The 23,130-nt window shown below is 50.1% G+C and overlaps 2 protein-coding genes across 4 annotated transcripts; one reads left to right on the top strand and one right to left on the bottom strand.

The window, feature by feature from the left end:
- Positions 1 to 1,046: 1,046 nt before the first annotated feature.
- WDR93 (WD repeat domain 93) lies at positions 1,047 to 14,689 on the bottom strand. Of its 2 annotated transcripts, none has more exons than XM_076347925.1 (17): positions 14,647 to 14,689; positions 12,850 to 13,197; positions 11,883 to 12,078; positions 11,158 to 11,222; positions 10,829 to 10,907; positions 9,832 to 9,959; positions 9,237 to 9,275; positions 8,197 to 8,284; positions 7,392 to 7,575; positions 7,115 to 7,185; positions 6,592 to 6,678; positions 6,138 to 6,269; positions 5,362 to 5,578; positions 4,597 to 4,657; positions 3,688 to 3,844; positions 3,381 to 3,561; positions 1,047 to 1,585 (listed from the first exon to the last, which is right to left on the bottom strand). In XM_076347925.1, exons 2-17 carry the CDS (start codon positions 13,111 to 13,113, stop codon positions 1,468 to 1,470), a joined length of 2,067 nt encoding a protein of 688 aa, XP_076204040.1. In that variant the 5' UTR covers positions 13,114 to 13,197; positions 14,647 to 14,689; the 3' UTR covers positions 1,047 to 1,467. The 2 variants fall into 2 exon arrangements, with proteins under 2 accessions (XP_076204040.1, XP_076204039.1); XM_076347924.1 differs by lacking the exon at positions 14,647 to 14,689 and adding an exon at positions 13,770 to 13,820 and having other exon boundaries at positions 12,850 to 13,194.
- PEX11A (peroxisomal biogenesis factor 11 alpha) lies at positions 13,942 to 23,127 on the top strand. Of its 2 annotated transcripts, XR_012996158.1 has the most exons (4): positions 13,959 to 14,034; positions 14,523 to 14,638; positions 16,206 to 16,941; positions 23,073 to 23,127. XR_012996158.1 is itself a non-coding variant. In XM_076347928.1 (3 exons), the coding sequence occupies exons 1-3, from the start codon at positions 13,979 to 13,981 to the stop codon at positions 16,769 to 16,771; spliced, it is 738 nt and encodes a 245-aa protein (XP_076204043.1). In that variant the 5' UTR covers positions 13,942 to 13,978; the 3' UTR covers positions 16,772 to 19,472. The 2 variants fall into 2 exon arrangements, 1 of the variants encoding a protein (XP_076204043.1); XM_076347928.1 differs by lacking the exon at positions 23,073 to 23,127 and having other exon boundaries at positions 13,942 to 14,034; positions 16,206 to 19,472.
- Positions 23,128 to 23,130: the final 3 nt, after the last annotated feature.

The following is a 23,130-nucleotide window of genomic DNA, read 5'->3' on the forward strand; positions in this document are numbered from 1 at the left end:
AAATGCTGTTATGCTGTCAGCCCCCAACTGAGCAATCAAACTCTGCAGCTAACATCTAGATGCTGCCAGTCTCCCACGGGACTACGGACCTGAAAATACTGACCAGTGAAAGACTGACCGGAGAGCCCGCATAGTTTTTTGCCCCATCTGTCAAGTATACAGGGCAAGCTACTAAACTTAATACGCTTCTGGAGTAAGAAACAAATACACGGATGCTTGGCCTTGCATTGCCCCTGCTAGTTCTTTGTCCTGTGTTGCCCTTGTGTAGGAGGGATGCTTCAGCTTTTTATGGCCTTTGACCAACACGCTGGCCATGCTCCTGGCCCATCTTTGGCTCAGCACAGCCCCAACTTCCCCGAACTCCCCAGCTTCTGTCCTGCTCCTCAGTGACATCAGTTCTTGGCCTAACACCAGTTCTAGTCTGACCTTAACCCAGTAAGCTTGTCTGCACATTTGCAGACTTCAACTCCTAAGTAGTCTTATCCCAAAGCTGCCTGCTTTGAAGTCATAGAATCATTAAGGTTGGAAAAGACCTCCAAGATCATCGAGTCCAACTGTCAACCCAACACCACCATGCCCACTAAACCACGTACCTAAGCGCCTCATCTACTCGTCTTTTAAATACTTCCAGGGATGGTGACTCCACCACTTCCCTGGGCAGCCTCTTCCAATGTTTGACCACTCTTTCAGTAAAGAAATTTTTCCTCGTGTCCAATCTAAACTTCCCCTGGCGCAACTTGAGGCCGTTTCCTCTCGTCCTATTGCTCAAAAGAAAAAACTAGACTGCGGAACAGCCTAGGTCAGGCCTGACACACTGCAGTGTCACTGCTGCTGGGCGCTGCTATGCTCTGGACGATGCCACCTTCATGTCCGATTTGCTGCCTGGTTTGAAAAGACCAGGTCTCTTGCTAAGCACAAGGATGCTGCTGTCTGCCCATCTGGGTCAGAGCAGAAGATGAGACACATTGGTGAGCCCCAGCAACAGAAGGACAGAACATCAGAGTCTGATAAAATGCCAGTCCTATAAAGAGTAAGAGACATTTACTGGAGAAAAGGCTTTATTAAGGAGGGGCATCGTAACATACCATATTGCTCTGATGCTCCAGGTCTCTGGGAGGACTCAGAGATCCAGCACAAATCCTTAGCTAAACCACACAAGTGTTGGGCCTGCCACCTCGATGAGAGGCCGTTCCTACCTCAAGACTCTTCCATCAGCAGTGTTTGTCTCTGATGAGGAGGGGTTGAACCCTGCTGGAACAGGCTGAGGGTTAGCTAAGGAGAGAGGCTGGGCACAGATCCTTGTGGCTGAGCAGTGGCAGGCAAGCAGCTCTTTCAGATGACAAATTGCCCCAGGCTGGAAAGCAGCAGGAGAGATTTGAATAGAGTCGCTGCCAAAATATCAGTGCTGGATCATGGGTCTGCAGGATTGTGATAGTGCAGAGCCTGGCCCTCAGGATGCAAGGCTGACTACGGCTTCTTCTGTCCCTTCACGCTCTGTCTCTCCTTGTCTATGGCAGCTGCTTGTGCCTGCAGCCGACTCCAGTACTCAGGCAACTGCTCCCTGAGTCCCAGCAGGCTCTGCTGCCTAACGAGGGAAAAAAACCATGGTTAAAACAGTCCCTGCCATTTCCCCAGTGCTCAGACAACCCTAGCCTGGTTCCCCCAAGGGTCCCTGGGGCTCGCTACAAATTAAGCAGTTCAGACTTCTTGTGTGTGAAAAACCTCAATGATTCCCTCATGCCACTCAGCACTCAAGTTTACTGCTCTTGACAGCAATGACCTCCGTATTTCTCTTTGCCTCTTAGCCTCTGTAGACACAAGTCTCACTGCAGTCGTATCTGCTCTGCTCTGGCTTGAGCTCTCAGTACCCAGGGAGCAAGATATCCCTGGAGGTGATGTCTCCCCAGTTTTTCTGGTATAAGGCAGACAAGAGTCTCCTCTCCAGCTTTATGAGGAGGGACAGAACTGGTGGCTTGTAGCATAGTATGAAACTTTTCTGCACTTAACTAGCCAGACAACACCACAGGATTCACCTGGGGGACAAGGAATTAGGGAAGGCTACCAGCAAATATGTGCTGTGAAGTCATACCTGCACCCACCTATTCCATTTCAAATTGGAGAATTAAGGCATAGTGAAAGAACAGACTATCATTGACATGGATCTGGCTCCAGGTTCCCAAAATAAGTAATTCAAGGAAAAGGTCACCCAATAAGAGATGTCACATTGCCATCTAGTGACGCCATGAACTCAATGCATCAGCTAAGCTCTGACTGCAACCTCGGCCTGAGGGTACTGGGGACCTTCTCAAACCGAGAAACCTCCAACACAAATCTACCTAAACATCAAATGAACCTAGGAATGGAGGGGAGGAGCAAGGTACAAAGAGATCCCAGCTCTGCCTGGCTATGGGGTCAAAAGGAAGACGCAGACACTTAAGTGAGGATCATATTCCCTGACAAGCTTGCACAATCTGTGTTGCACAAAAGCACATCGGAACTAGCAAGCCCTCTCTACCCAGAATGACAAGCCTGCCCCAGGCATCCTGACTTACAGCTGTTCAGTTGTTCTCGGAAGGACAGAAGGGAGAGGAGGAAGGGTTCTGGGTGTCTGTCAGGAATCCAGCTGCCTGAACATTAACCTTACCAAGTGTCATGGTTTAACCCCAGTCAGCAACTAAGCCCTGCACAGCCACTCGCTCATCCTCCCCCCCCCGCCCAGTGGGATGGGGGAGAGGATCGGAAGAGGAAAAGTAAGAAAACCCGTGGGTTGAGATAAGAATGGTTTAATACTTGAAATAACAACAACAATAAATTGTAATGGAAAGTAAAACAACAAGGGGAGGTGTGGGGGGGGAACAAAACACAGGAAGAGAAAAGGGGGAAAAAAAAAAACCCAAGAGGTGATGCAACCGCTCACTGCCTGCCGACCGATGCCCAGCCCGTCCCCAAGCAGCAGTAGCAGCCCCCCTGGCCAACTCCCCCCAGCTTATATACTGAGCATATTCCATATGGTATGGAATATCCCTCTGGCCAGTTTGGGTCAGCTGTCCTGGCTGTGCCCCCTCCCAGCTTCTTGCGCACCTCCTCGCTGGCAGAGTATGGGAAGCTGAAAAGCTCTTGACTTAGTATAAGCACTGCTTAGCAACAACTAAAACATCGGTGTGTTATCACATTATTCTCATGGTAAATCCAAAACACAGCACTATGCCAGCTGCTAGGAAGAAAATTAACTCTATCCCAGCCGAAACCAGGACACCCAGACATAAATCTGTCACAGCGCACAGAAGCTCCAGGGTGAGACCTTGCATGGACCTGAGCAACACCACAGCTTACAACAATGCAGGTGCATTATTGCCTATCAGGCAGAAGGAGAACCTTACCTATCACGTAAGAAAATGTTACATCTCTCAATCCATGGCAGGTTCTGCAAGGATTTGAGAGGCAAATCTGGTTCCTCTGGGAAAGCCTCCTTCAGCGGGTAGGAGTTGAAGTCAAAGAGGAAGATGGTGCCATGACTGGCTCTGCTCTGTGCCAATGCATCTGCCTGCTGCTGCTTATCTCCTAGACAGGAACAAGAACAGTGGGCTATTGCATCAGGAGTCATCCAATAAGAACTATCAAGGATCAGTGCACAGCTGAATGCACCCAGTGACCACGTATCTAAGACCACTCCAAGGTGCTACCCACCTCGAAGTAGCAAGCACCAATTCACAGTATCCACTGTGAACACTGGCTGCCAGGGGGATGCTACAGCATGAGAAGGTGGAGTACTGAAGCAGTAAACAATCTGGATTGTGTCAGTGTTCATCAGGGACACTGTGCCATCCCAGGAGAAGACCAGGGCCTGAAACAGCAAGTTGACACTTAGAAATAGATGTAAAAGAAGTGAAAAGCATTTCCTGGAAAGCACATGGAATGACATTCAGGACTTCACATCCCCAACTATGATGCTGTTTTCTTTGCCTGCCCAGTAGTCACAGGGCCACAGCAGATCAAGAACAGGCTGTGCAGGGAACTTGGACTGGAATTGCTGCAGGTTGGGATCGGAAAAGGGCAGCAGGGCAGGTTAGAAATGAACTAGATCCAGCCTTCTGCATGGCTGGCTCTGGCAAGCAGCTTTTAGTCCTTTTCTCCCCATGCCTGAAAACTTTCTGAGGCCACTTGAAAGGTCTGGCTGGACTTGTGCTTGTAACTTCTCCTCACCGTGATGCCCCTTCATATTTGACCATGACATCTGAAGCTTCACGGCTGAACCCTCCCATCTTTGCAGTTGGACCTGTCCATGTGCAGAGGGCCTCCAGTGCCTCCCACCTCAGTGGTCAGTTAGAGGACATGGGTGCAAGGGGATACTGAGTAAGATCATGGAAGAGAAATCCTTTGAGAGCAACCAGCCACATACAGACCTGTAACTGGTGCAAGAAGTCCCCATGCTAAAAATAGTTGGACGCTGGGAAAGGATAAGGGCGGTATTATATCTGCTTGCCCTGTTCTTTATCTTCCAGGCACCCATTTACAGCCATTACTGGAAACAGGGTCCTAGGCCAGACAGACCTGTGTTCTCACCCAGTTCTTAAGAGAGCTGGCAGTAATACTCACCGCACTGGGGAATGCCAGGACAGGCACCACTGCGCTGACAGCAAGATTTGGATCTTCAGGCCTGTAAAACAGACTCAGGCTTATGCCACTGTTTCATGTACCTGGCATGTACTGAGAGGCTGTGATAATGACAATGGCAGTTTGTGGCACACGGGCTGGCATAAAGTTCCAGCCAAGCCTCTTCCCTGTGGAGACAAAGCCTGCCTCCTCCTGGGCAGGAACCCCCGAGGCCTATCCCTGTGCAAACCGGCCTAGGTTGTTGGAGATACAAATCCCCTGCCTGCCATGGAGGCATGAAACCATAGCCTTCAGAGCAGCAGCTTCCCCAAAGTTGACCCTTCTTCTCAAACCAAGGGGATAAGTGAACATAAAATTGATAGAAAGATGGCAAGAAATGCTTATTCTGACTTCTAGGGGGAAGTTATTCTGGCAAGGGCAGAAGAGAAAAGAAAAAATTATCCTGGGTACCTGACAGAGACCCAGCTAGTTGAACGTCAGCCCTGGAGCAGTGCTACAAGCACTTGTGTTCTGGTGCATAGAACAACCCAGAAACAGCCCTAATCCTGGCATAACGGTTGGATTTTAGCACTGGAACTGACTCCTAGAAAAATCACACTTGCTGCTGACAGCAGCAGGGCAGAGCTATCTGGGTAAAAGCAGTAGAAAGTTCTCTACTCCACAGAAATCTGGGGCACCCTGCTGAACCTGACCACCATACCACATGGTTTCTTTGGCTGGAGTGAGGTCTATCAGAGTCTACCTCACCTGTCTGCCAGGAACGTGATGCTGGACTTCCCAGCCCTGGGTGCTTTCACCAAATAGAAAGAGCTGTCTGTACACAGCACTAGAAGCTGCACGATGGGACAGGCAGGATCTGTACCAGGACAAGGTGTCTCATTGCTGGCAGCTGCAGAACTCCGTAGGAAGTAGATACTGCGGATAAGACGTTCCTCTAGAATGGCAGTCACAGACAGTGGGTATCCTGGGGAAGCAGGGAAAAGAAAAGAAGACAGCAGTTTAGGGAGAAAAAGGAACGGGCAATTTATCCAAGGAAAGCTTAGCTTGGACTGTGGCCTGCTCAGGGGCAGCAGCCACCAGAACAATCCTGATGGCAGAAGAAGATTCTTCTGCCAGGAGAATCCCTGCATCATGGCAGGATGACACTAGCACTGATGGCAGCCTGGACTCTGATGCCACAACAGCCTCAAAGATGACCTGAGCGTGCAGTGGCAAAGCAGTGACTGTCACTGTCTCACAGCCTCGGGGCAAGACGGTCGTCAGTCCTCGCTGCAGCAGTTCACAGCCCCTGCGTTGCTGTGGATGGGAATGGTTCTGCAAGGGCTAGGGCAGTCACGCTGCATGCTGCATTGGCAACTTCTGGCCAAGCATCCGATGAACAAGTGAGTCCAAGCTATTTTCAGATTTGCTTGTAAACTGACTGCCAGTCTCTTGTTCACACCAGGCCAGAGCCTCAAGCTCCTAGGGAAGGGAGCGATTTATCCACAGTGATCCCAATACACAGTCCCAAAGGGCAAGCTCACCTAGGTGTTTATCCCAAATAGTTATTGTTGCATCTTCACATGCCAGTGCCAGGTACCTGGAGCAGGAACTGACAGCCGAGCATGCAATTGGAGCTGCACACGGCCACACAACATCAGGTTTCGGATCAGAGTCTAAACAGAAGGACATGAAGAGAGACAACTGTAAGAAGGTGCAGAGCATTCCTCTCTCATGGTGCTAGCATCCAGTTTCCCAGTAAAACATGCACCATTCTGCGGTCTCCTGCCAGAGTGGCTTCACTAAAAATGCTGCCAGCTGGTGCAACATGGAGCCCCACAATCCAAATGCCAGCCTAACCCACAAGATATGAGGCAGCTCTCCTCCCCATTCCTCATTTCCCTGAATCATGAAGATCTGGCTGAATGACAGCCACTGGCCACCAAATACTCCCACTCCCCACAGAGTGCTCTGCTAGAGAAAGCAAGACTTTCTTACCCACTTTCTCCTTGAGTGGACGGTTAAGTAAGTACAAGCAGAAATTGTGGCTTCCATCCCAGTGCACACTGATGCCAGCTGGAACACCTGGTACAGAGAAGGGGATGACAAAAGAGAGGAGACTGGGGACAAAGAAAGGAACAATCCGGGACACCAAAACACCATTAGAAAGCTCTCATTAGAGCTCTCACAGTTTCCCTGACGGGACTTACAGAAACTCTGCTCACGCAGAAACTAAACCAGAACAAACTCTACCCTTGTTTGTTATTTTTATCTTGCCTATGTGGCCCCTCATCTTTTTTTGTGTTTTGGGGTTTTTTTGTGGGTTTTTTTTAAACCATGGAGCTAAGTTGGTTTGACTCCATGCTGGTAACTGACTTGTAAGTCTTAGGGCTTACATTTTTATCCAGACTTACGTCCCTGAAGATGAATTTATATAGTGAACCCACGCGAGAGCCATTGAGCTCTAACTAGAGCTCAATGCCATGCCATAGGTTAAAAGCTTTTTGCCCGTTTGGATTACCTGGCTGTACTTTCATTTCAGGTCCCACCTGTAGGATCCAGCTAGGCAGGAGGAAATGAAAAGTAGCATGTCTGGAAAAAAAAGTAAGGAATGTATGTAAAAGAAAGGCATTGATAAGTAGGCAGCACTGCAACAAGACCTGGAATGGCTCTAGCCCCCTGCCCTGAAGCCTTGGGATGAAGGAGGCAAAGCTAAGACAGAGGCTTCCATCTACACTTGTAAAGTGCCCTGTGCTGATGTCTCATGGACTGAAATCCTGGTTGGTGCTCCCACTCACCTGGGGATCTCCTCCTTGCTCTCTCTCTCACCCTCAGCCTCCAGATAGTCCCGGTAAGTGCTGCGGAAGATTGCTTCCTGCTGCTCCCACTGGGAGTCCTTGATTAGGTGATTGTACCCCAAGCCAAGCATGCTGTCATCATCCACTTTCTTCAAGGCATCCAAAGGGCTTTTAAAACTACTGCCTGGATTGGGAACACAAAGGGAAAAGGCACAGCCCTGGAGGAGCAGGCACCATGGAGTGCTCAGAGGCACTTCGACCATCTCTCCTTCAGGGTGGCATTGTCTTGAAGAGGGACACACTGCATCTTCTGTGGGACTTTCCATATCACTAGCCCATTTTCCAGTATTTGAAGGCAGGGACTAGGGCAAGTCATCTGAGGACCCAGCTCACCTTGCCTTTCTGTGGCATTCTCCCTGACAGTGTCCCAGCGTAAGGTCTGCTCCCTCCTCAGCCTCAGCATTTTCCTATGAATCCTGGACTCAGAGTGACAAACTAGGGGTGCTGTCAGGTTGCTAGGGTCTAAAAAACAACCTCCTCCCTCTCCGGTGACAATGAAGCCGAGGGTGTATGACACCCACTTCGAGACACACTGAAGTATTTTGTGCTAACAAAGGTGACATATGAGATGGTCAGGTAAGAAGCAATTCCCACTACAGGCTTACATGTAACGGCAAAGACAGGTCAGGAAGGGACCAGAGAGCAAGTTACTGAAACTTTCTGACTTCTTCTGTAGTCATAAGGGCCATGATTCCTTTGCCACCTGAAGGAGGCTGCAGGCTGCAAGTACAGAATCAGTCCTGACCTGTAACGGGTTTGGGTGGCTTCACTTTCAGCAGCAGCACTGGGAGACTCAGCTTTGCATCAGCTTTGTTTGCAGACACAGGAGACTCCTGCAACAGAAAAATGTCAGCCTGAGAACTGTGTGGTGTCCTCCACTGCTAAGTTTTCACCTGTTCATGGAAATCAAATGCTTCCTAAAGGACGTGTATGTGAAGGTTGGCCAACACTGCCTAGGAGATACTGGTGGTAAGCTCATTCTTCAGGCCAAAACACAGAAGCTTGAGGGAGGTCACTACTTTCTCAACAACATTACAATGGATGTCCTGCCCAGGCACCTCCTGTCTTTGTGCCCTAAATAACCTCCACTTCTGATCTTACTAGTTTGTCTGAATTACTCTTGTTGCAGCGCAGGCCTGGGTGGGGCACAGCAAGGCTCAGAAAAAAGAAAAAAAAAAAAAAAGAAAAAAGAAAAAGGGAAAAAGAAAAAAAAAGGAAAAAAAGAAAAAAGAAAAAGAAGCAGGACTAAATGTTGCAGAGTGCTGCTGAATACAAGAACCAGATTTTACTTCAGAGAGCCTAGGACTGGAGGAGGTCACATATGTGCTCGGCTGGGAATAGAAAATCCTAACAGGAGACCGGCCCCGGTGTGTCCCCACCACCTCCACCACCCTACCCCACACACATTGACACTTGGCTAAACAGAAAAGGTCTGGCTAAATAATCAACCATGTCTGAGAAGAAAGAGGCAGGAACTTGGGTAGTTTACATGGAATCAGCAAAGAGGGAATGCCTGGGTGTTTGCTTTTGGCTTGGTTAAATTAAGGGGGATGTTTGCCCTGAAGCCGCTCCCTCTTAAATGGCCAGGAAAGTCTTTGCTAAAGGAAGAGGGAAGAGTGATGAGGCAGGTATCACAGAGGGTTAGCTGGAGGTGCTGGGCAGAAGGTGCCTGTGTGTTGAGAGGTGAAATCTAGCAGGGTGAAAGCGATGCAGGAGAGGGTTAAGCACTGACTCGGCATTTAAAATTGCCCGTAACAGCTCAGGACACTCATTGAGGCCAGTTACCATCTCTGCAGAACCGTCTCCATGCAGCTCCAGACTTTTCTGCCAAAGAACCAGAGGTGACAGGGGTTAGTGCAAACAGGCAGAGACCCTGCCCCGCTCAGGCCGGTTCGGCCGTGACCCCACCAGGCTCCTCTTGTAGGTAGTCTAAAACACAAGCCCTGGTTCAGGACCAGACTCCCAAGTGGAGGTATCGGGCCCAATTCCCACTCCTCTTCACCTTCCCCCAGTAATATAAGGGAGGAGCCCTGTGGGAATACCCTTACATAGGGCCTCCTCAGATGGGGAAATACTGCTGGGAAAGGAGCTGCCAATTTCAGGGAGGGGCAGCAGGAACGCTAGCCCTGGGACCAAGGGAACCTCAATGGAAAGCCTGTCTTGGGCGAGTAAGCATGTCCCAATAACACAAAGGCCTTATGAAATGTGGGATGGGCGGCTGTAGCAGCTGTAGAGACATATACTCCATCCCCCTGGGCCGACAGACTTGTTCAGCCTGTATCTTGCCATCACTGTCTGCAGGAGCAGGGCCTGGGGAAAGACCTGTAGGCAAAAGGGTATAAGAAAAAATAGCACAGTGGGAGATGGAACTGTTTCGTACCACAGATGTCCAGCTTGACCTCCTCTCCCTGCAAGCCAGCCCTGTTGCAGCTCCTGGGCTCTTTTCCATCTCCTTCAGCCAGGAATCCTTAGGCAATCGGTAGATCTCCAGCCAAGCTTTTGTGCTGTCTGCATTGGGAAACCACGTTGAGCAATTGGAAATGAGGAGAAAAGGTCTTTCAAGCAAGTAGCCTCTGTTATCTTATATCCTTAAAAGAAGATTTGGATATTTTTTGAAATATCCCTCTGAACTCCATGCAGCCCACCTCTCCTCCTACTTAAGGCTTGACATGCTTGACTGAGACTGACATCTCAGCCTCCAGCTCAAGTCCTCGAGGTCCCACATCCACCAAAGACATTCCACGAAGTGACTCAGTCAAAGAATTTGACCTGTAGCCTCTGAGGTAAAGTAGAAAGTGAGAGGTGGTCTCAGGCTGGTTCTCCGTGGATGCTACATATCTCATTCTCAGCATATGTCCAGGCAGATTCCACCAAACATGGGTCCAGAAAACCTGCTAGCAGCAAACGGGTTGACAAAGGCAGCTGCCATGAAACAGAAGAATGTTGTAGCAAGGAGTTTGTTGTAGTGTTTTTAGAGACTGTCTCTATACTGTCTGGCTTGTGTCTGCGGAGAAAATTCTTCAGGTCTACATATTTCCAGTGTAAAAGTGATCCATAGCAAACCAGAGGAAGAACTGAGTTTGGTACTTCTGGAGAGGAGAGGGAAACCTGCTTTCACTGAGCCTTCCAGGAGCCGGGAATTGCACTGACCAGTTCCAGAGAGCTCACTTTTGGGATCAGTCCTGATCCACACCAGGCCTTTTGGAGAGGAGAGGGAGCAGCAGGAGCAGCTCTCTAAGCTGGAGGAGGGACTGGAAGGGTTAGGAACAGGACCCCTGGGAACCCAGAACACTTGGAGGATTTTAAAAGCATTGCTGCCGGCCCCTCTGCTAGAACACAACAGCCGGTCACCCAACACACCATGTCCCTGCACTTGCCTTGCAGCAGGACTCCTGCGTAATCACCTCCCGGGGAGAGCACCACCTCCACACAAGTACTTCGCCTGCTGATATCCTCCTGCCAAAGAAAAACGGGCTGGCATCAAAGCAAAATCACCAATTCAGAGAGCTCCGTGGCCTTACGCAGTTCTCAACAGGGTGAGCAGACAGACAACAGGCAGATTGTTGGAAGAACAGGAATAAATATTGGGCAGCACTCTTGGAGTGCTGCTGCCCATGACAGAAATTCCTGAGGGCAATTAGTACTCCTCCTGATTGATTACTTACCAGCCTGTGCCCAGTGACTATAACATTAACTCAGTACTTACCACTTCATTTAGGATTTTAATGAGTACGAAGCTTTCCTTGTGAAAGCAGAAGAGCCAGACGAGCCCTAGAATAGAAATACAAAAGTAGCAGGAGGAGGAGGAGAAAAGTGAACAGATGGTAGCCATGCTCTTGGGAGATGGCTGTTACAACATGTGCAGGAGAGTGAACAAGACTACATTTTTTCCTGGGCTCAAGGAAGAATATCCCACTACTTCCAGCAGTAAACTTTTGCTGGCTTCCTTATGCCAGCACCAGCACACATTCGATTGTACATAGAGATGGATAAGCCAGTTTGAAAAGTATCTCCACCAGAATTGATAGGTTTCAGATGAATCAACAAACTAACGTATTTACCACAGGGCTGTGCAATTACAGGTGCAGAAACAAAGCACTGCCCGTGCTTTGGTCATACCAAGCAATGGTTCTTTCTGTCCAGTCCAAGGTGTTCCTAAAATTTACTGCACTTCACCCTCAGCTCTGCACCCGCCTCTGCTGCTCCAGAGAGGACACCAAACCCGCACCCTCTACTAATCACAAGGCCCTAGGGCCACTCTGTCACCCTACAACTTGTTATTTAACACCCTCTTTGCAGGGCTTTCTAGGAAACCTGTCAGCCATTCTAATGTTCCTCCTGATTTAGCGCTCTTCCAACGCAGCTGCCAACTCTTCAGCTCCAGAGCACAGCTATCCCCAGCTAGGTCAAGGAAATCCACGTCACACTAACCCATTTCATCCACAGCAAGCAGGACGTGGCGCTCATTGCCCAGATCCAAGGCATGGATGGCACAAATCTCCGTCTTGACTGCATCCCAAGCACAGACCTCCTTACAGTCAGATACCTTGAAGGCAGACAGACCCACGGACAGACCCACAAAGATGTATTTTCCAGACACCGCAAGGCAATTGGCTCTTCCAGTTACCTACCAAGAAAGGGAAAAGATGAGTGCACCCAACTGCTTCCCCAGTGGAGGATACATCAGCCATACTAGCGATATACTCCTAGCCTTTCACCAACAGAAAATGCTGATTAATTCTACAAGGGAAAAATTTTTGCATGAGCTTTCATCAGAAGAGCAAGGGAGGGGCTCTCATCTCTGTCACAGAGATTGTTCTGTGTTGGGAATGAGAACGTTTGCGCCCACCTTTCCCCTTCCGATAAACAGAAGGGGCTTTAAAGGCCAAGAACTCAGGAGCACTCAGCCCTCCCACCGCTAACGCAGAGCTGTGACGGGATGCTGAACTCCTCCGGGCAGTCGCAGAACGCCAGCAGACGCCAGCGTATCCTCCTGGATACCTCCACGTAAGGACGGGGAAGGCAGCACTGCCCTTTTGCTCACAGGGCTCCCATTAGGGTACTCACCATAACACAGAGCTGAGTTTGCCCATTTATATGCTACTGACTAATTACCTTCTCCTCGGCAAACAAGGGTGGAGCCGGCCCGAGAAGCAGAAGGTGAATTTAATGCTGTTTAATACCTGCTTCTCTCTTTTCAGAGAGGTGTGATAGATGGGTGGGAAGCAGAACCTGTCAGACAAGCTTAGAAGCTGCAGCCTTTTGCAGTGAATCAGTGAGATGGTGGTGGATTCTGAAGAAGGTGATGAATAGAAGAATGTAAAATCAACTGAATGGATATTCTCTAGAAAAACTGCTACGGTGATTAATGCTATCTCTGCTGTGAGGGGCTCTGTACCTGGAATTCAGCTGTAGGAAAGCATTTTGTGGGCTGGACCTTTAGTTTTTGTGCTTCTCGGAGCATCTCCCTTCTTTCAATGATTTCCATAGCATTCTCAAAAACCAGCATCACCAGTTTGTTGATCATCCTGAAGGGCCGAGGCAGCGCATCACGCTTTCGATCGGGATCCTGCAGGAAGAAATCTTCCTCATCATCCTTTAGCCAGTCCTTTTCAGATGGTGGAGGAATCTCCAGGGGATGCTTCTGGATATACACAGCCATGGTTCTGCCCTTCCAGATGCAAAACACACCACAGATGCAGGAATCACAGTAGATGCAGAAGAACGAAGAATCGTGCAATATCTACTTTCATGAGGTAACGGGGGGAAAAGAAAAAGATGATTAATGATCTCTAAGAGGGAAGGGGGGTTCCTTTCAGTATAGATAGCCAGAGCAACCCTGTTCTATATAGCTCATTTCTACTTGCTGCATCGCCTCTGTTACTCAGGGGTCTTGCCCTGCTCTGGGAATATCAGCCACACAGGCAGAAAAAGGGAGCGTAGCAGCTTTGGCACGAGTTTGTGTAAGAATTATGACAAAGCATTCAAAAATATCAGCTTGTTCTTCACCGAAAGACTTATTCGGCTTGGATAAAATCCCAACGATTAATTAGGAAAGCAGGTGATGTCACTGGAAGTTATAAACTTCATTCCCAAACCACCGGGCGCTTTCTGAGCTTCCCCCTCGGGGCCGGGGCCGGGGCCGGGGCCGGGGCCGGGGCCCGGGCCGGGGCAGCTCACGCCAAAGCCGGGCTCACGGCGGGCCCACCTCCACCGCCGTCACCCCCCACAGCGGCCCAACCTCGGAGCGGGAGCCGAGGGGCCGGGCCGGGCCGTTCCCCTCCAGCCTCCCCGAGCAGAACCGCTGACGGCGGTTACCGGGGAGGCGCGGCCGAGGGGAGCCTTTAGCGGGGACACCTGCCCCGCTGTTGATGGTCGCCGTGGTAGCGGCGCGGCCCGGCCCGGCCGGGAACGTGCACTGGAGCGGAGGGTTCCCCCGGCGAGGCGGGGCCCGGGCGGAGCGGGGCGGAGCGGCCGCGGCCCTCGCACACCTCCCGCGGCTGCCCCCCCCCTCCGCCGCCGCCGCCATGGAGGGCTTCGTGGACTTCACCAACCGCAGCCAGGGCCGCGACCAGCTCTTCCGGTGAGTGCGGGGCCGGCGGCGGGGCCAGGCGGCCTCCCCGCACCGCGCCGGGCCGGGCCGGGGGCTCAGCCCGCCCGGCAGCGGCCCCTCGGTGCCGGCTCTTCGGGGACCCCCGCGGGCCCGCCGGCGCCGTGAGGTGGAGCATCCCCGCTCCCCCTCTGGGTGATGGGGCCCTCACCGGGCCCCTCACCAGGCCCCCAGCCGCTTTTGGGCCCCCCGCCTCAGGCGGGAGAGCTGCCCGGCCCCCCCCCGGGCGGGTACCAGCCCCGCTCCTGCCGGACTGATCCCTTGCTGCTCACCGCTTTGCCTGTCCTCAGCCGCCCCACCTGCGCTTGTGCCCCTTCCCCTGGGTATAACTCGCCCTGGCACTGCGAGGCTGCGAGAGGGGTGACCTTAAGCTCGGAAACAAAGGCTGCCCTGCTGCTGCCGTTCCTGTGGATTGTCCGTGTTTCACCTGTGTACCATTTTCCTCCTTTTTTCCATTCCAGAGCCACTCAGTACACATGCATGTTGCTTAGCTATTTAATAGAGCATAAGGCTGATAAAGAGAAGCTGGCAATGAAACTCAAGCAGTTGGAATCTAGCATGAGCTCTGGCCGGAAAAGTAAGTACCTGGTGTCTAGAGGGATAAGTCCTTCTTCACTTGCTCCTTCCAGCAAAACAGCTCCCGGCCTTGCTTTTTCTGTGGTTAACGTACCTTGAGCCACAAAACCTCTTAGTACATTCACAAAATTGTCGATAGACCTTATCCCTGCCTTGGCTTGACAGGCTAGGTAGGGCCAAACAGACATTTTTTACTTCCTCGGCCTCCTCTCCGATTAGGCAATCTGAATTATCGCTGGGAGAACTAGGGAAATAAGTTAACAGTCAGCTGTTGCTGCAGAGATCAAGTTGTCATCTCCGTTCAAGGACAGACCATTGAGTTATGATGCAAGGCTGGCTTACCGCGCTCGCGTTAGTCCTTCCAGCTAATGGGTTGAGATAGCCTAACGTTACAGATCATCATCCCAATAAAACCACCTCTGAAGGACCATCCTTCAATACGGCTTTTTATATCCTGCTTCACATACTAATTTTCTTTAGCATTTATACTCTACTAAATCATATACCCTTCCATACTTTTCTCATACGCATCGCTTCATTCTGTGCCACAGTTGCATCCGTTACGGTTACGCTGTTGCTGTGGTTGTATTGCTTGCTTTCAGGTTGGTCCTACACCTACTTATCAATTGTTCGGCCCTGGAACAACTCCAATATACGAGGCAAATATTCTCATTTAATGTGTTACCATGGATTTGTTTTATTATTCCAGTTAGCTCCAGAGTATGGTAATTTCTAGCAGAGAGGCCAGCTGGTTTATCAGCATAGCCGTAATTCTCTTGCTTCTGCTGAACAAATCTCTGATAGACGTCAGGCCTAAATTCAGGACTCTTGCAGTTCCACTAAGCTCGGGTGCTGCCAACATCTGTCACGGTGACAGTGCAGCGGGTTATAAAAAGTATTTTGCATAATATTGTGTTAATATTCACGGGGTGAAACCTAAACTGTGCAGCGGATGAAATCAGGCTTGCCATATATTATAGCTTGAAATGGAATACGCTGTTCCTGTTTGCAGGGAACTACGTGTGCCGCTGACAAATTCATGGCTGAGGAGGGACGTGGGTCTCGGCGTGCTTGGCACATGAATGACCAGCTTTCACAGAAGCTTAGGAAAGATGCAGCTCGTGGTTGCGACAGGGTTAGTGCAGTGACATCTCCTGACCACAGAGTTAGGTGAAATCCAGTGCAGCGTACAGCTGAAATCGGAGGCTCTCTTTGTGTCGCTTTTTTGCTGACGCTGACTCGTTCAGAGCCGTGGGTGATATTGGCCCAGAGGGCACCCAGGCGCTGAGAACAGAGCGGCAGGAGAAGGCTGCAACTCCTGGCTATTGACAAAATTTGTGTGTAGGTCCTGGGCTGGTGCAGGACAGAACGGAGATGTTTACACCCCTTTCCTTGCTAAGACTAGCATCTCACGCTGTGAGAAGAAAATGCTTAAGCATACAAATGCCCAAAGCCCACTAAGTTTTTTAAAAGTACACGTGGACAGTGACATGCCGAGTTGTCCTGCGTAGGGCTGTGTCTCTGCGGTAAAGGCCAGGCCACGCTAACCTTCGTGGGGTCTCTTGCAGTGTTCAGACTGGGCAACATGGTGCACGCCTTGGTAGCAGCCAGGAGAACTACACAGCTGCCAGATGTGGTTCCTCGCTTCTGCCTCACGGCCTCCAACCTGACCCGTGCCCTCTACTTCATCTGCGATGCGGTCCTGTGGTTGAAGAGCGTTGGGCTCCAACCTGACGTCGATAAGCCGAAGTGGCGGAATTGGGCTACCAAGTGTTACTACTTTTCACTCCTGATGAATCTAGCCAGGGACTGGTATGAGATCTCCTGGAGGCTGGAACAAGCTGTACAGGAAGAAAAGGCAAAGGAGAAATCCTTCTGGGACAAACACAATCAGGATCTAAACTGTGTGAAATGTGACGGGTTGCACGGTTTTCTCCTCCCGCTGTTTCAAATACTGAAAAGACACCCTCCTTTGCTGCTGGACTTGGTGAAGAATCTCTGTGATCTCTCAGGCCCTTTGGATACGCTAGGGATCTACAAGACCAACCCAGGGGTGATTGGTTTCTGTGGCATCCTCTCCTCCCTGGTGGGGATCCTCACATTAGCAAGCCCACATCTGAAGCTGAAACAGTGACATAAAAGGAGCTGCGTAGTGTGCAGCGAGCCAACAGCTTTGATCCTCTGATAGGTTTTTATCCTCCATAGGGCACTTTCAAAATGAACATGTCTCACAGTAACCTCAAGACTAACTTTGTCCTCTGAATAAGTGAATTCTACCCTTTTTCCTTCCCTGTGTCTTTGCAGGTGAGTTTGGTGCCAATACACGCTCCCTGATGGAGTGAAGATGGGAGAAGGCAGAGTAGTATTTCACAGACAGAAACAGGACTTGGAACATGGCTGCTAGATAACGAAATGCTGATGTTCCTATATTTTAATACAGGGTTGTGAAATAGCTGCATAGACAACTGTAATAGGTATATGACTCCTAACTAATAGTGTTTACACTGGAAAGCTGGAATTCACCAATCAAAGGTTCCTACAGTCAGATTTTCTATAGTGAACTCAGGCAAGTTAGGACCTGTGGTTAAAATGGCCTGAAGTCAAGTACGAGTGTTCCGATGGGTTTGGGTTGATGGATCCTGTTATCTGAGGCAGTGGTTTGAATGCAGCGTGATGGTAACTGAAGAGTGGTATGATCTGGCCTTCCCATGATCTCTGTGTAACGTGCACTGGTGACGCTGGATCTGTAGTCTAGTGACTGCCAACTTGTGTCCCAGAAAATCAGCACTTTCTTCTTTTCCTGCAATAATGTGAGCCAAGGACCATTGGCCACTGAGTCTGACTTCTCCAGCAGGCCACGGCTGAGGGTTTTGGTGAAGGACAGCATGTGGGAGAAGCTTGTCTGAGTGCTGATGATGCTGTGATTTGTAGGGAACTGGGTTTCCAAAGCTGTGAATCTGGAACCACTCAAAAGCACTAAATTTCCCATTACGCACGCACCTTAACTCCCAAACCCCTGTGATTCCAAGTGCAACAATTTCCCTTTAATCATACTGTGATAAGGAGCTTGTTTTGCTGTTTTAATTTTACATGAAAAATTCCATTATAATAAGGAGCTTTGGAACCAGCAGTTAAGGAAAGAAGCCTGGCTCGGAGCTTGTTGAGTCAGAAAAACTGCAAGGGTGTGTTTCTATTTGCGTAAGCTCCCGGCGGGAAGGGAATGGAGTCGGTCGTGATAATATCAGAATCCCCTGTGAGAAGAAAAGCTTATTACTGGATTTGGGCATTCATGGTTTAGATGTCCCTGTCTGGTCCTCCCTATCCTTCCCTTTCATGACCACAAGATTTCTTGTGCGTTCCCTCGCTGGTTGAATGGGTTCTACCATTTGAAAACGCCTTACGTTTGCACCTGCCTTATTGCTCATCATTTACCTTGCTGGGAATGATTGCCTGGCAGGGTAATCTAGGTTAAAGAAGAAGTGCTGTGTCCAGCTGTTTGACAGTTACATGGCATGCAGTCTTGGTTGCTCCTGACTTCGCAGGGTACCAGTTCTGACACCATCTGAGAAAAAATTTGCTCATTATATAGGCGATAAAATTATCACTTTTCTTCAGCAGAGTTAGGCCTGTGTGTTCTGCTGCTTTCTGGTGCAAGGGCTCCTTGTTTAATCTGTCAGGAGGTGTGAGCAGAGACTACTCTACCCTGGACCAAGGTACTCTCTTATTATTTCTGATGCTGTCTGAAAATTAAAAGGCGCTGGTCTCCTTTATTAAAAGGAGAAGGCTGTGGAATTGAGTAGGCATGGTAAGGCAGTGCCCCAGTTTACCTTAAGTCATTGTGGACAGGCTTGGAATTACTTCCAGTTTGAATCTGAAGTGTTAGCCTGCCAATGAAGTGTTGGAAAAAAGAAGTTGCTGGGCAGGGTAATTAAGTGTTCTCGAAGACCAAATGTGGCCTGCAGCAGCTCTTCTTTTTAATATGGAAATGAATGCCATTAAAAGTAGAGCGTACTGGCAGTTCAGACCATAATGGAGCATTACATATGGGATATGTTGTCTTCAAGGGCTTCCTCTCCTTTTTAACAATGGAAATTTTTTGTTTCTTTACTCCATTTGCCTTTGAGCTCCCGGCAGTGTGGGGCCCACCCGTCCCTTGGTCAGATTTGATCATTATCCCTGTGTGTAGCAACAACTGTAAGGAAGGAGGAGGAGTCTTGATGATCTGGCAGCGGAGGTTTGGCCGCCCTTTGTCTACAGAATTTCATCTTCTTGCAAAAAAATGCATTTTTGATTCCTCTCAGGGGAGCTCTCAGGTACAAAACACTTCTTTCGCTGGTTTGCGAACTTGCAGTTTGTAGGTAAAGGGAAATGCATTAACATACTGATGTGGCCCCTAGCCAGCTACACCTCCCCGTGCCCTGCCAAGGCAGAAGGGTGTTTTTTTTCCCCCGTGGCAGGCAAACACCGTGCAAAAGCCGTGAGCCGGGCCTTGATGTTCCTCCTGTAGGGACTGGTGTGGATTAGCAAGTACAGACTTAACCTGGGAGATGGGGCAGTGAATTTTCAGCCTGTCTCAGCCTTACCTGTCCCATTCTACGTGACGTGGGTTGGAGGATACAGGAGTAACTCTCTTTACTGGATGTTAAGCACTAATACTTGCCTTCTGCTCCCCAGCTGGAGGCTAGCAATTTAATGTACCTTAACGTAATATGACTGAAGCCATAGAATGACAATCAAATGGAGAAAATCCTTTTAGTGCCTTTTTTTTGTATCTGTTTCTAATACAGCAGTTGGAATAAGGACAGCTGTTTGAACACAAGCAATAAACTGAGATGAGTGCGACACTGTGTCTGTGTGTGACTTAGAGGGTGGGGAAAAGAGATGCTGAAGGAGGAATCCTCCCTCCCATCTCTGAATTTTATGAAGGATGATACTGTTAAAGAGACATTGCCCATATTTGCCCTTGGGTTATAGAGCTGTCCTTTCGCAGTAGCAAGGTGGCAGCCAGATTCGTCAGACCCATTGACAATCCCCATTTCAGCTGCAAAAACGTGAAGAAGTAAATATGGGAGTACCTGGTAAAACTGCACATGACACGCCCTGAAGCAAAATGACATTTTGAGAAATGCCGTCAGTTGCCCTTGAGTACCAGCGGAGAGGGCTGGAGCCTTCTGCCCAGCGTAGGCGCAGCTACGGTGAAAGGAACGGGTGCGCCTGCATTTTAGTATCTTATAAACAACCTTTCATTTGGATGGGTCTTAGTGTCGTAGGGCAAATCGCTGCAGCTGTCTAACGACAAACGCCTGCTCGGGGCAGGGAGTGAGGGTAACATCTCCAGCTGAGATGGGGAGGGATGGAGCCGGGATAACCATTAAAACCGAGCTTACTGTTAGCTCCTATCCCCTGCAGGAAGGGCTTTGCGAACGTGGAAGCTCCAAAATGTCGCTGAACAATGCATAAAGCATTGCATTTCGCAATGTTTTAGCAAGTTTCCTTCTGAACTACTGGTCTCGTACACATTTCGTAATGGAAACGGTTAACAGGAGAGTGCTCTGCGTGAGATGTGCAAAGTAATCTTCTACTCTGCTTACAGACAAGGCCTTCCTAATGTCAATACCATGCTCGGCGTGATATTGCAAGAAACGCGTGAGCCATTTGGGATTCCCAGGTGGGCGGCAAGAACGATCAAAGGTCTGAAAACCAACATCTCCAGGGAGGGACCAAATGAACCGGTTCTGTAGAGGAAAGGTGACTGGGCGAGGGTGTGAGAAGTCTTCAAGTGTCTAAAAGGTTGACTGACAAGAGGAAGGCAATAAATTGGTCTCTAAATCCATCCGGGAGGTAATACCTTTATATTGCAGCAAAGGAGAATTAAGTCACACAGGTGACTTTTTTTGAACTGTAAGTAAAATAAAAGACTAAATGGATTGCCCGGGAAGGCAGTCCTTAAAAAGAAACCGGACGGACATCTGCCAGCGGTTCTTTACGGGGTCCTGATCCTGCCATAGGGCATGGAAATAAATTAGTTACCTCTCCAGCCCCCTCCCAGACCTAACTGTAAAGATGCCTTGCAGGTCTTTGGGGGTCTGGCTCATCCCTTCACCGTGGTATACCAATGGCTGCGGAGCAGACTGCGGAGGCAAGGCTGTAAAACTCTGCTTGCCTGCACCCAGCTGATCCGGTGAGCTCTCCATGTTGCCCGCAGAAACACAGAAAGTATTTCTGGTGTGGGGTGGAGGCGGCGGTACCTTTGCACTGCAGAGCCCCGGGGCTGGCACAGCCTTTGCCCCAGAGGAGGGGGAGGGGATGAGCGAAGGCGTTAGTAGGGCAGAGGCCGTGTTGTCTGTTGATCCCAACTCCAGCCAAGGCAGAGAGGGTTGGCATGCCCCCTGCACTTTTAGCAAGGCCAGCGGGGCTGGAAAATGTCTCGGTGCCAGGAGAGCAAACTTTTGAGCAGGCTGCCGCCCTTTGTCCCGCTGTCTGGAGAGCAGCGACTCACCCCGCCGCCGAGCTGGAGGCAGACCAGGACGTTCACATGCCTCTGTACCCGCCTAGCAAGGCAGGCCTGCAAGCTTTGCAGAGCCCCGGGCTGGAAGCGAACTCCAGGATCTTTGGGAAGAAAGGGGGTATTTTCCTCCCGTGCGTGCCTTTCCCACGTCCCTGGGAAGTCTCCCACCCCCAAGTACGAGCAGCGCAGCCAGGAGCAGGGAGCCATGCAGGCGCATTGGGCGCACACCTTCGTGTCCTGCACGGGGATGCTGGGCAGCTGCACGCCCAGGGTCTCCCTGCCTTGCGCCGGGTGGTCCAGGACACGCAGCAGCCTTGTGTCAGCAGGCTGCCTGGATCTCCCATTTGCACTGATCCCCTTGGGTGATTGCTTTGTCCTTTGGTATTTGTCTTCTTTCCACCGTGCTGTCCTCGTCTCTTCGGTGTGGCTTGTCCTCGATTTCCGTAGTCAATAACCAAAACCCATCGCAGCTTCATGCAGGTGGTGTCTTCTTTCTTTTCAATCAATACCGCAAACGGATTTGTTAATTATGATGTGAGTTGGCAGGGTGCCTCCCACACGGCAAGGCAGGCTGGCCGCAAAAGAGCAGGAGTAACGAGAGCATCACTGGTGGGTCAAGGGGAGCAGCTGTTCCTCTCCATGCAGTACTTGCGAGGCTATATTTGGGGAACCGTGTCCTGTTTTGGCCCCACCAGCACAGGAGAGATCCTGACGATCTGGAGAGAGTCTAGCAGAGGATCATTAGGAGGGCGAGACATTGAGGGGCACGTAGCACATGCCGTAGCAGCGCAGACTGGAGCACAAACTCTGCTCGGGGGTGCAGAGAACAAGGGTAAGAGGTGGCAGGCAGAAATTCCAACAGAGGAAATTCCAGTTGGACATAAGGAAAAAAAGGTTTATCATGAGTGTCGTTAGCACTGGAGCTGGGCCCCAGAGAGATGGGAATCTTATCCTTGGAGACTTTTGAGACTTGACTGGATGAGACCTTGAGCAGCCTGATCTAGCTTTGAGGGTAGCCCTGCTTTGAGCGAGAGTTGAATGAGGTAACTTCCAGAGATCACTTCCAACCTGATTTTTTCCTCCATTTCTGTCTACTCCAAATGCCTAGAGCTTTCCTAATGCAATGTCTGCCCTGACCCTCAGCTAAAAGCCTCCTCACCAAAATCCTCGGTGAATTCTTTTAGAAATTGCAGACCTGGCCAAACTAGATTGTTTTGTGCAGGATGTGACCCCCATGTCCGCCTTCTGCTCCTTGTGCTTAGTAAACTCTCCTGGGGAGAAATTATGCTCTTGGTCTGTGTTGCGTTTCCCAACAGGATAGGATCCTGGTCCACCACGGGGGGTAACAGGGGCTACAGAAATACAGGAAGGTTTTAATCTCTTCCGCACTCATCATCCTGCCGTTGTCCGTAACAAACCCTGCCTGACTCTTCACCTTCTCCCTGGCTGCTCATGATCTGTTGCTTTTGAGGTGGTGAGTCCAAGGGTGACTTCTTTTCATCTTCTCTTGGTGGAGTGGCATTAAACCCCAGTGCATCCCAGCTGTGCCGCAGCTGGAGAAAAGGAGGCTGAGGGGAGACCTCATCGCTCTCTACAACTACCTGAAAGGAGGTTGTAGCGAGGTGGGGTCGGTCTCTTCTCCCAAGTAACAAGCGACAGGACGAGAGGAAATGGCCTCAAGTTGCGCCAGGGGAGGTTTAGATTGGATATTGGGAAAAATTTCTTTACTGAAAGAGTGGTTAAACATTGGAAGAGGCTGCCCAGGGAAGTGGTGGAGTCCCCATCCCTGGAGGTATTTAAAAGACGTGTAGATGTGGTGCTGGGGGACATGGTTTAGTGGGCATGGTGGTGTTGGGTTGACGGTTGGACTCGATGATCTTAGAGGTCTTTTCCAACCTTTATGATTCTATGATTCTGGGCTCTGCAGGGAAGACGACGAAGGGGGTTTTCTGCTGTCATCTGTTCCAAATTACGGCAGTTTCAGG

Source organism: Aptenodytes patagonicus, chromosome 10, assembly GCF_965638725.1.
Source record: "Aptenodytes patagonicus chromosome 10, bAptPat1.pri.cur, whole genome shotgun sequence".
Classification (NCBI taxonomy): domain Eukaryota; kingdom Metazoa; phylum Chordata; class Aves; order Sphenisciformes; family Spheniscidae; genus Aptenodytes; species Aptenodytes patagonicus.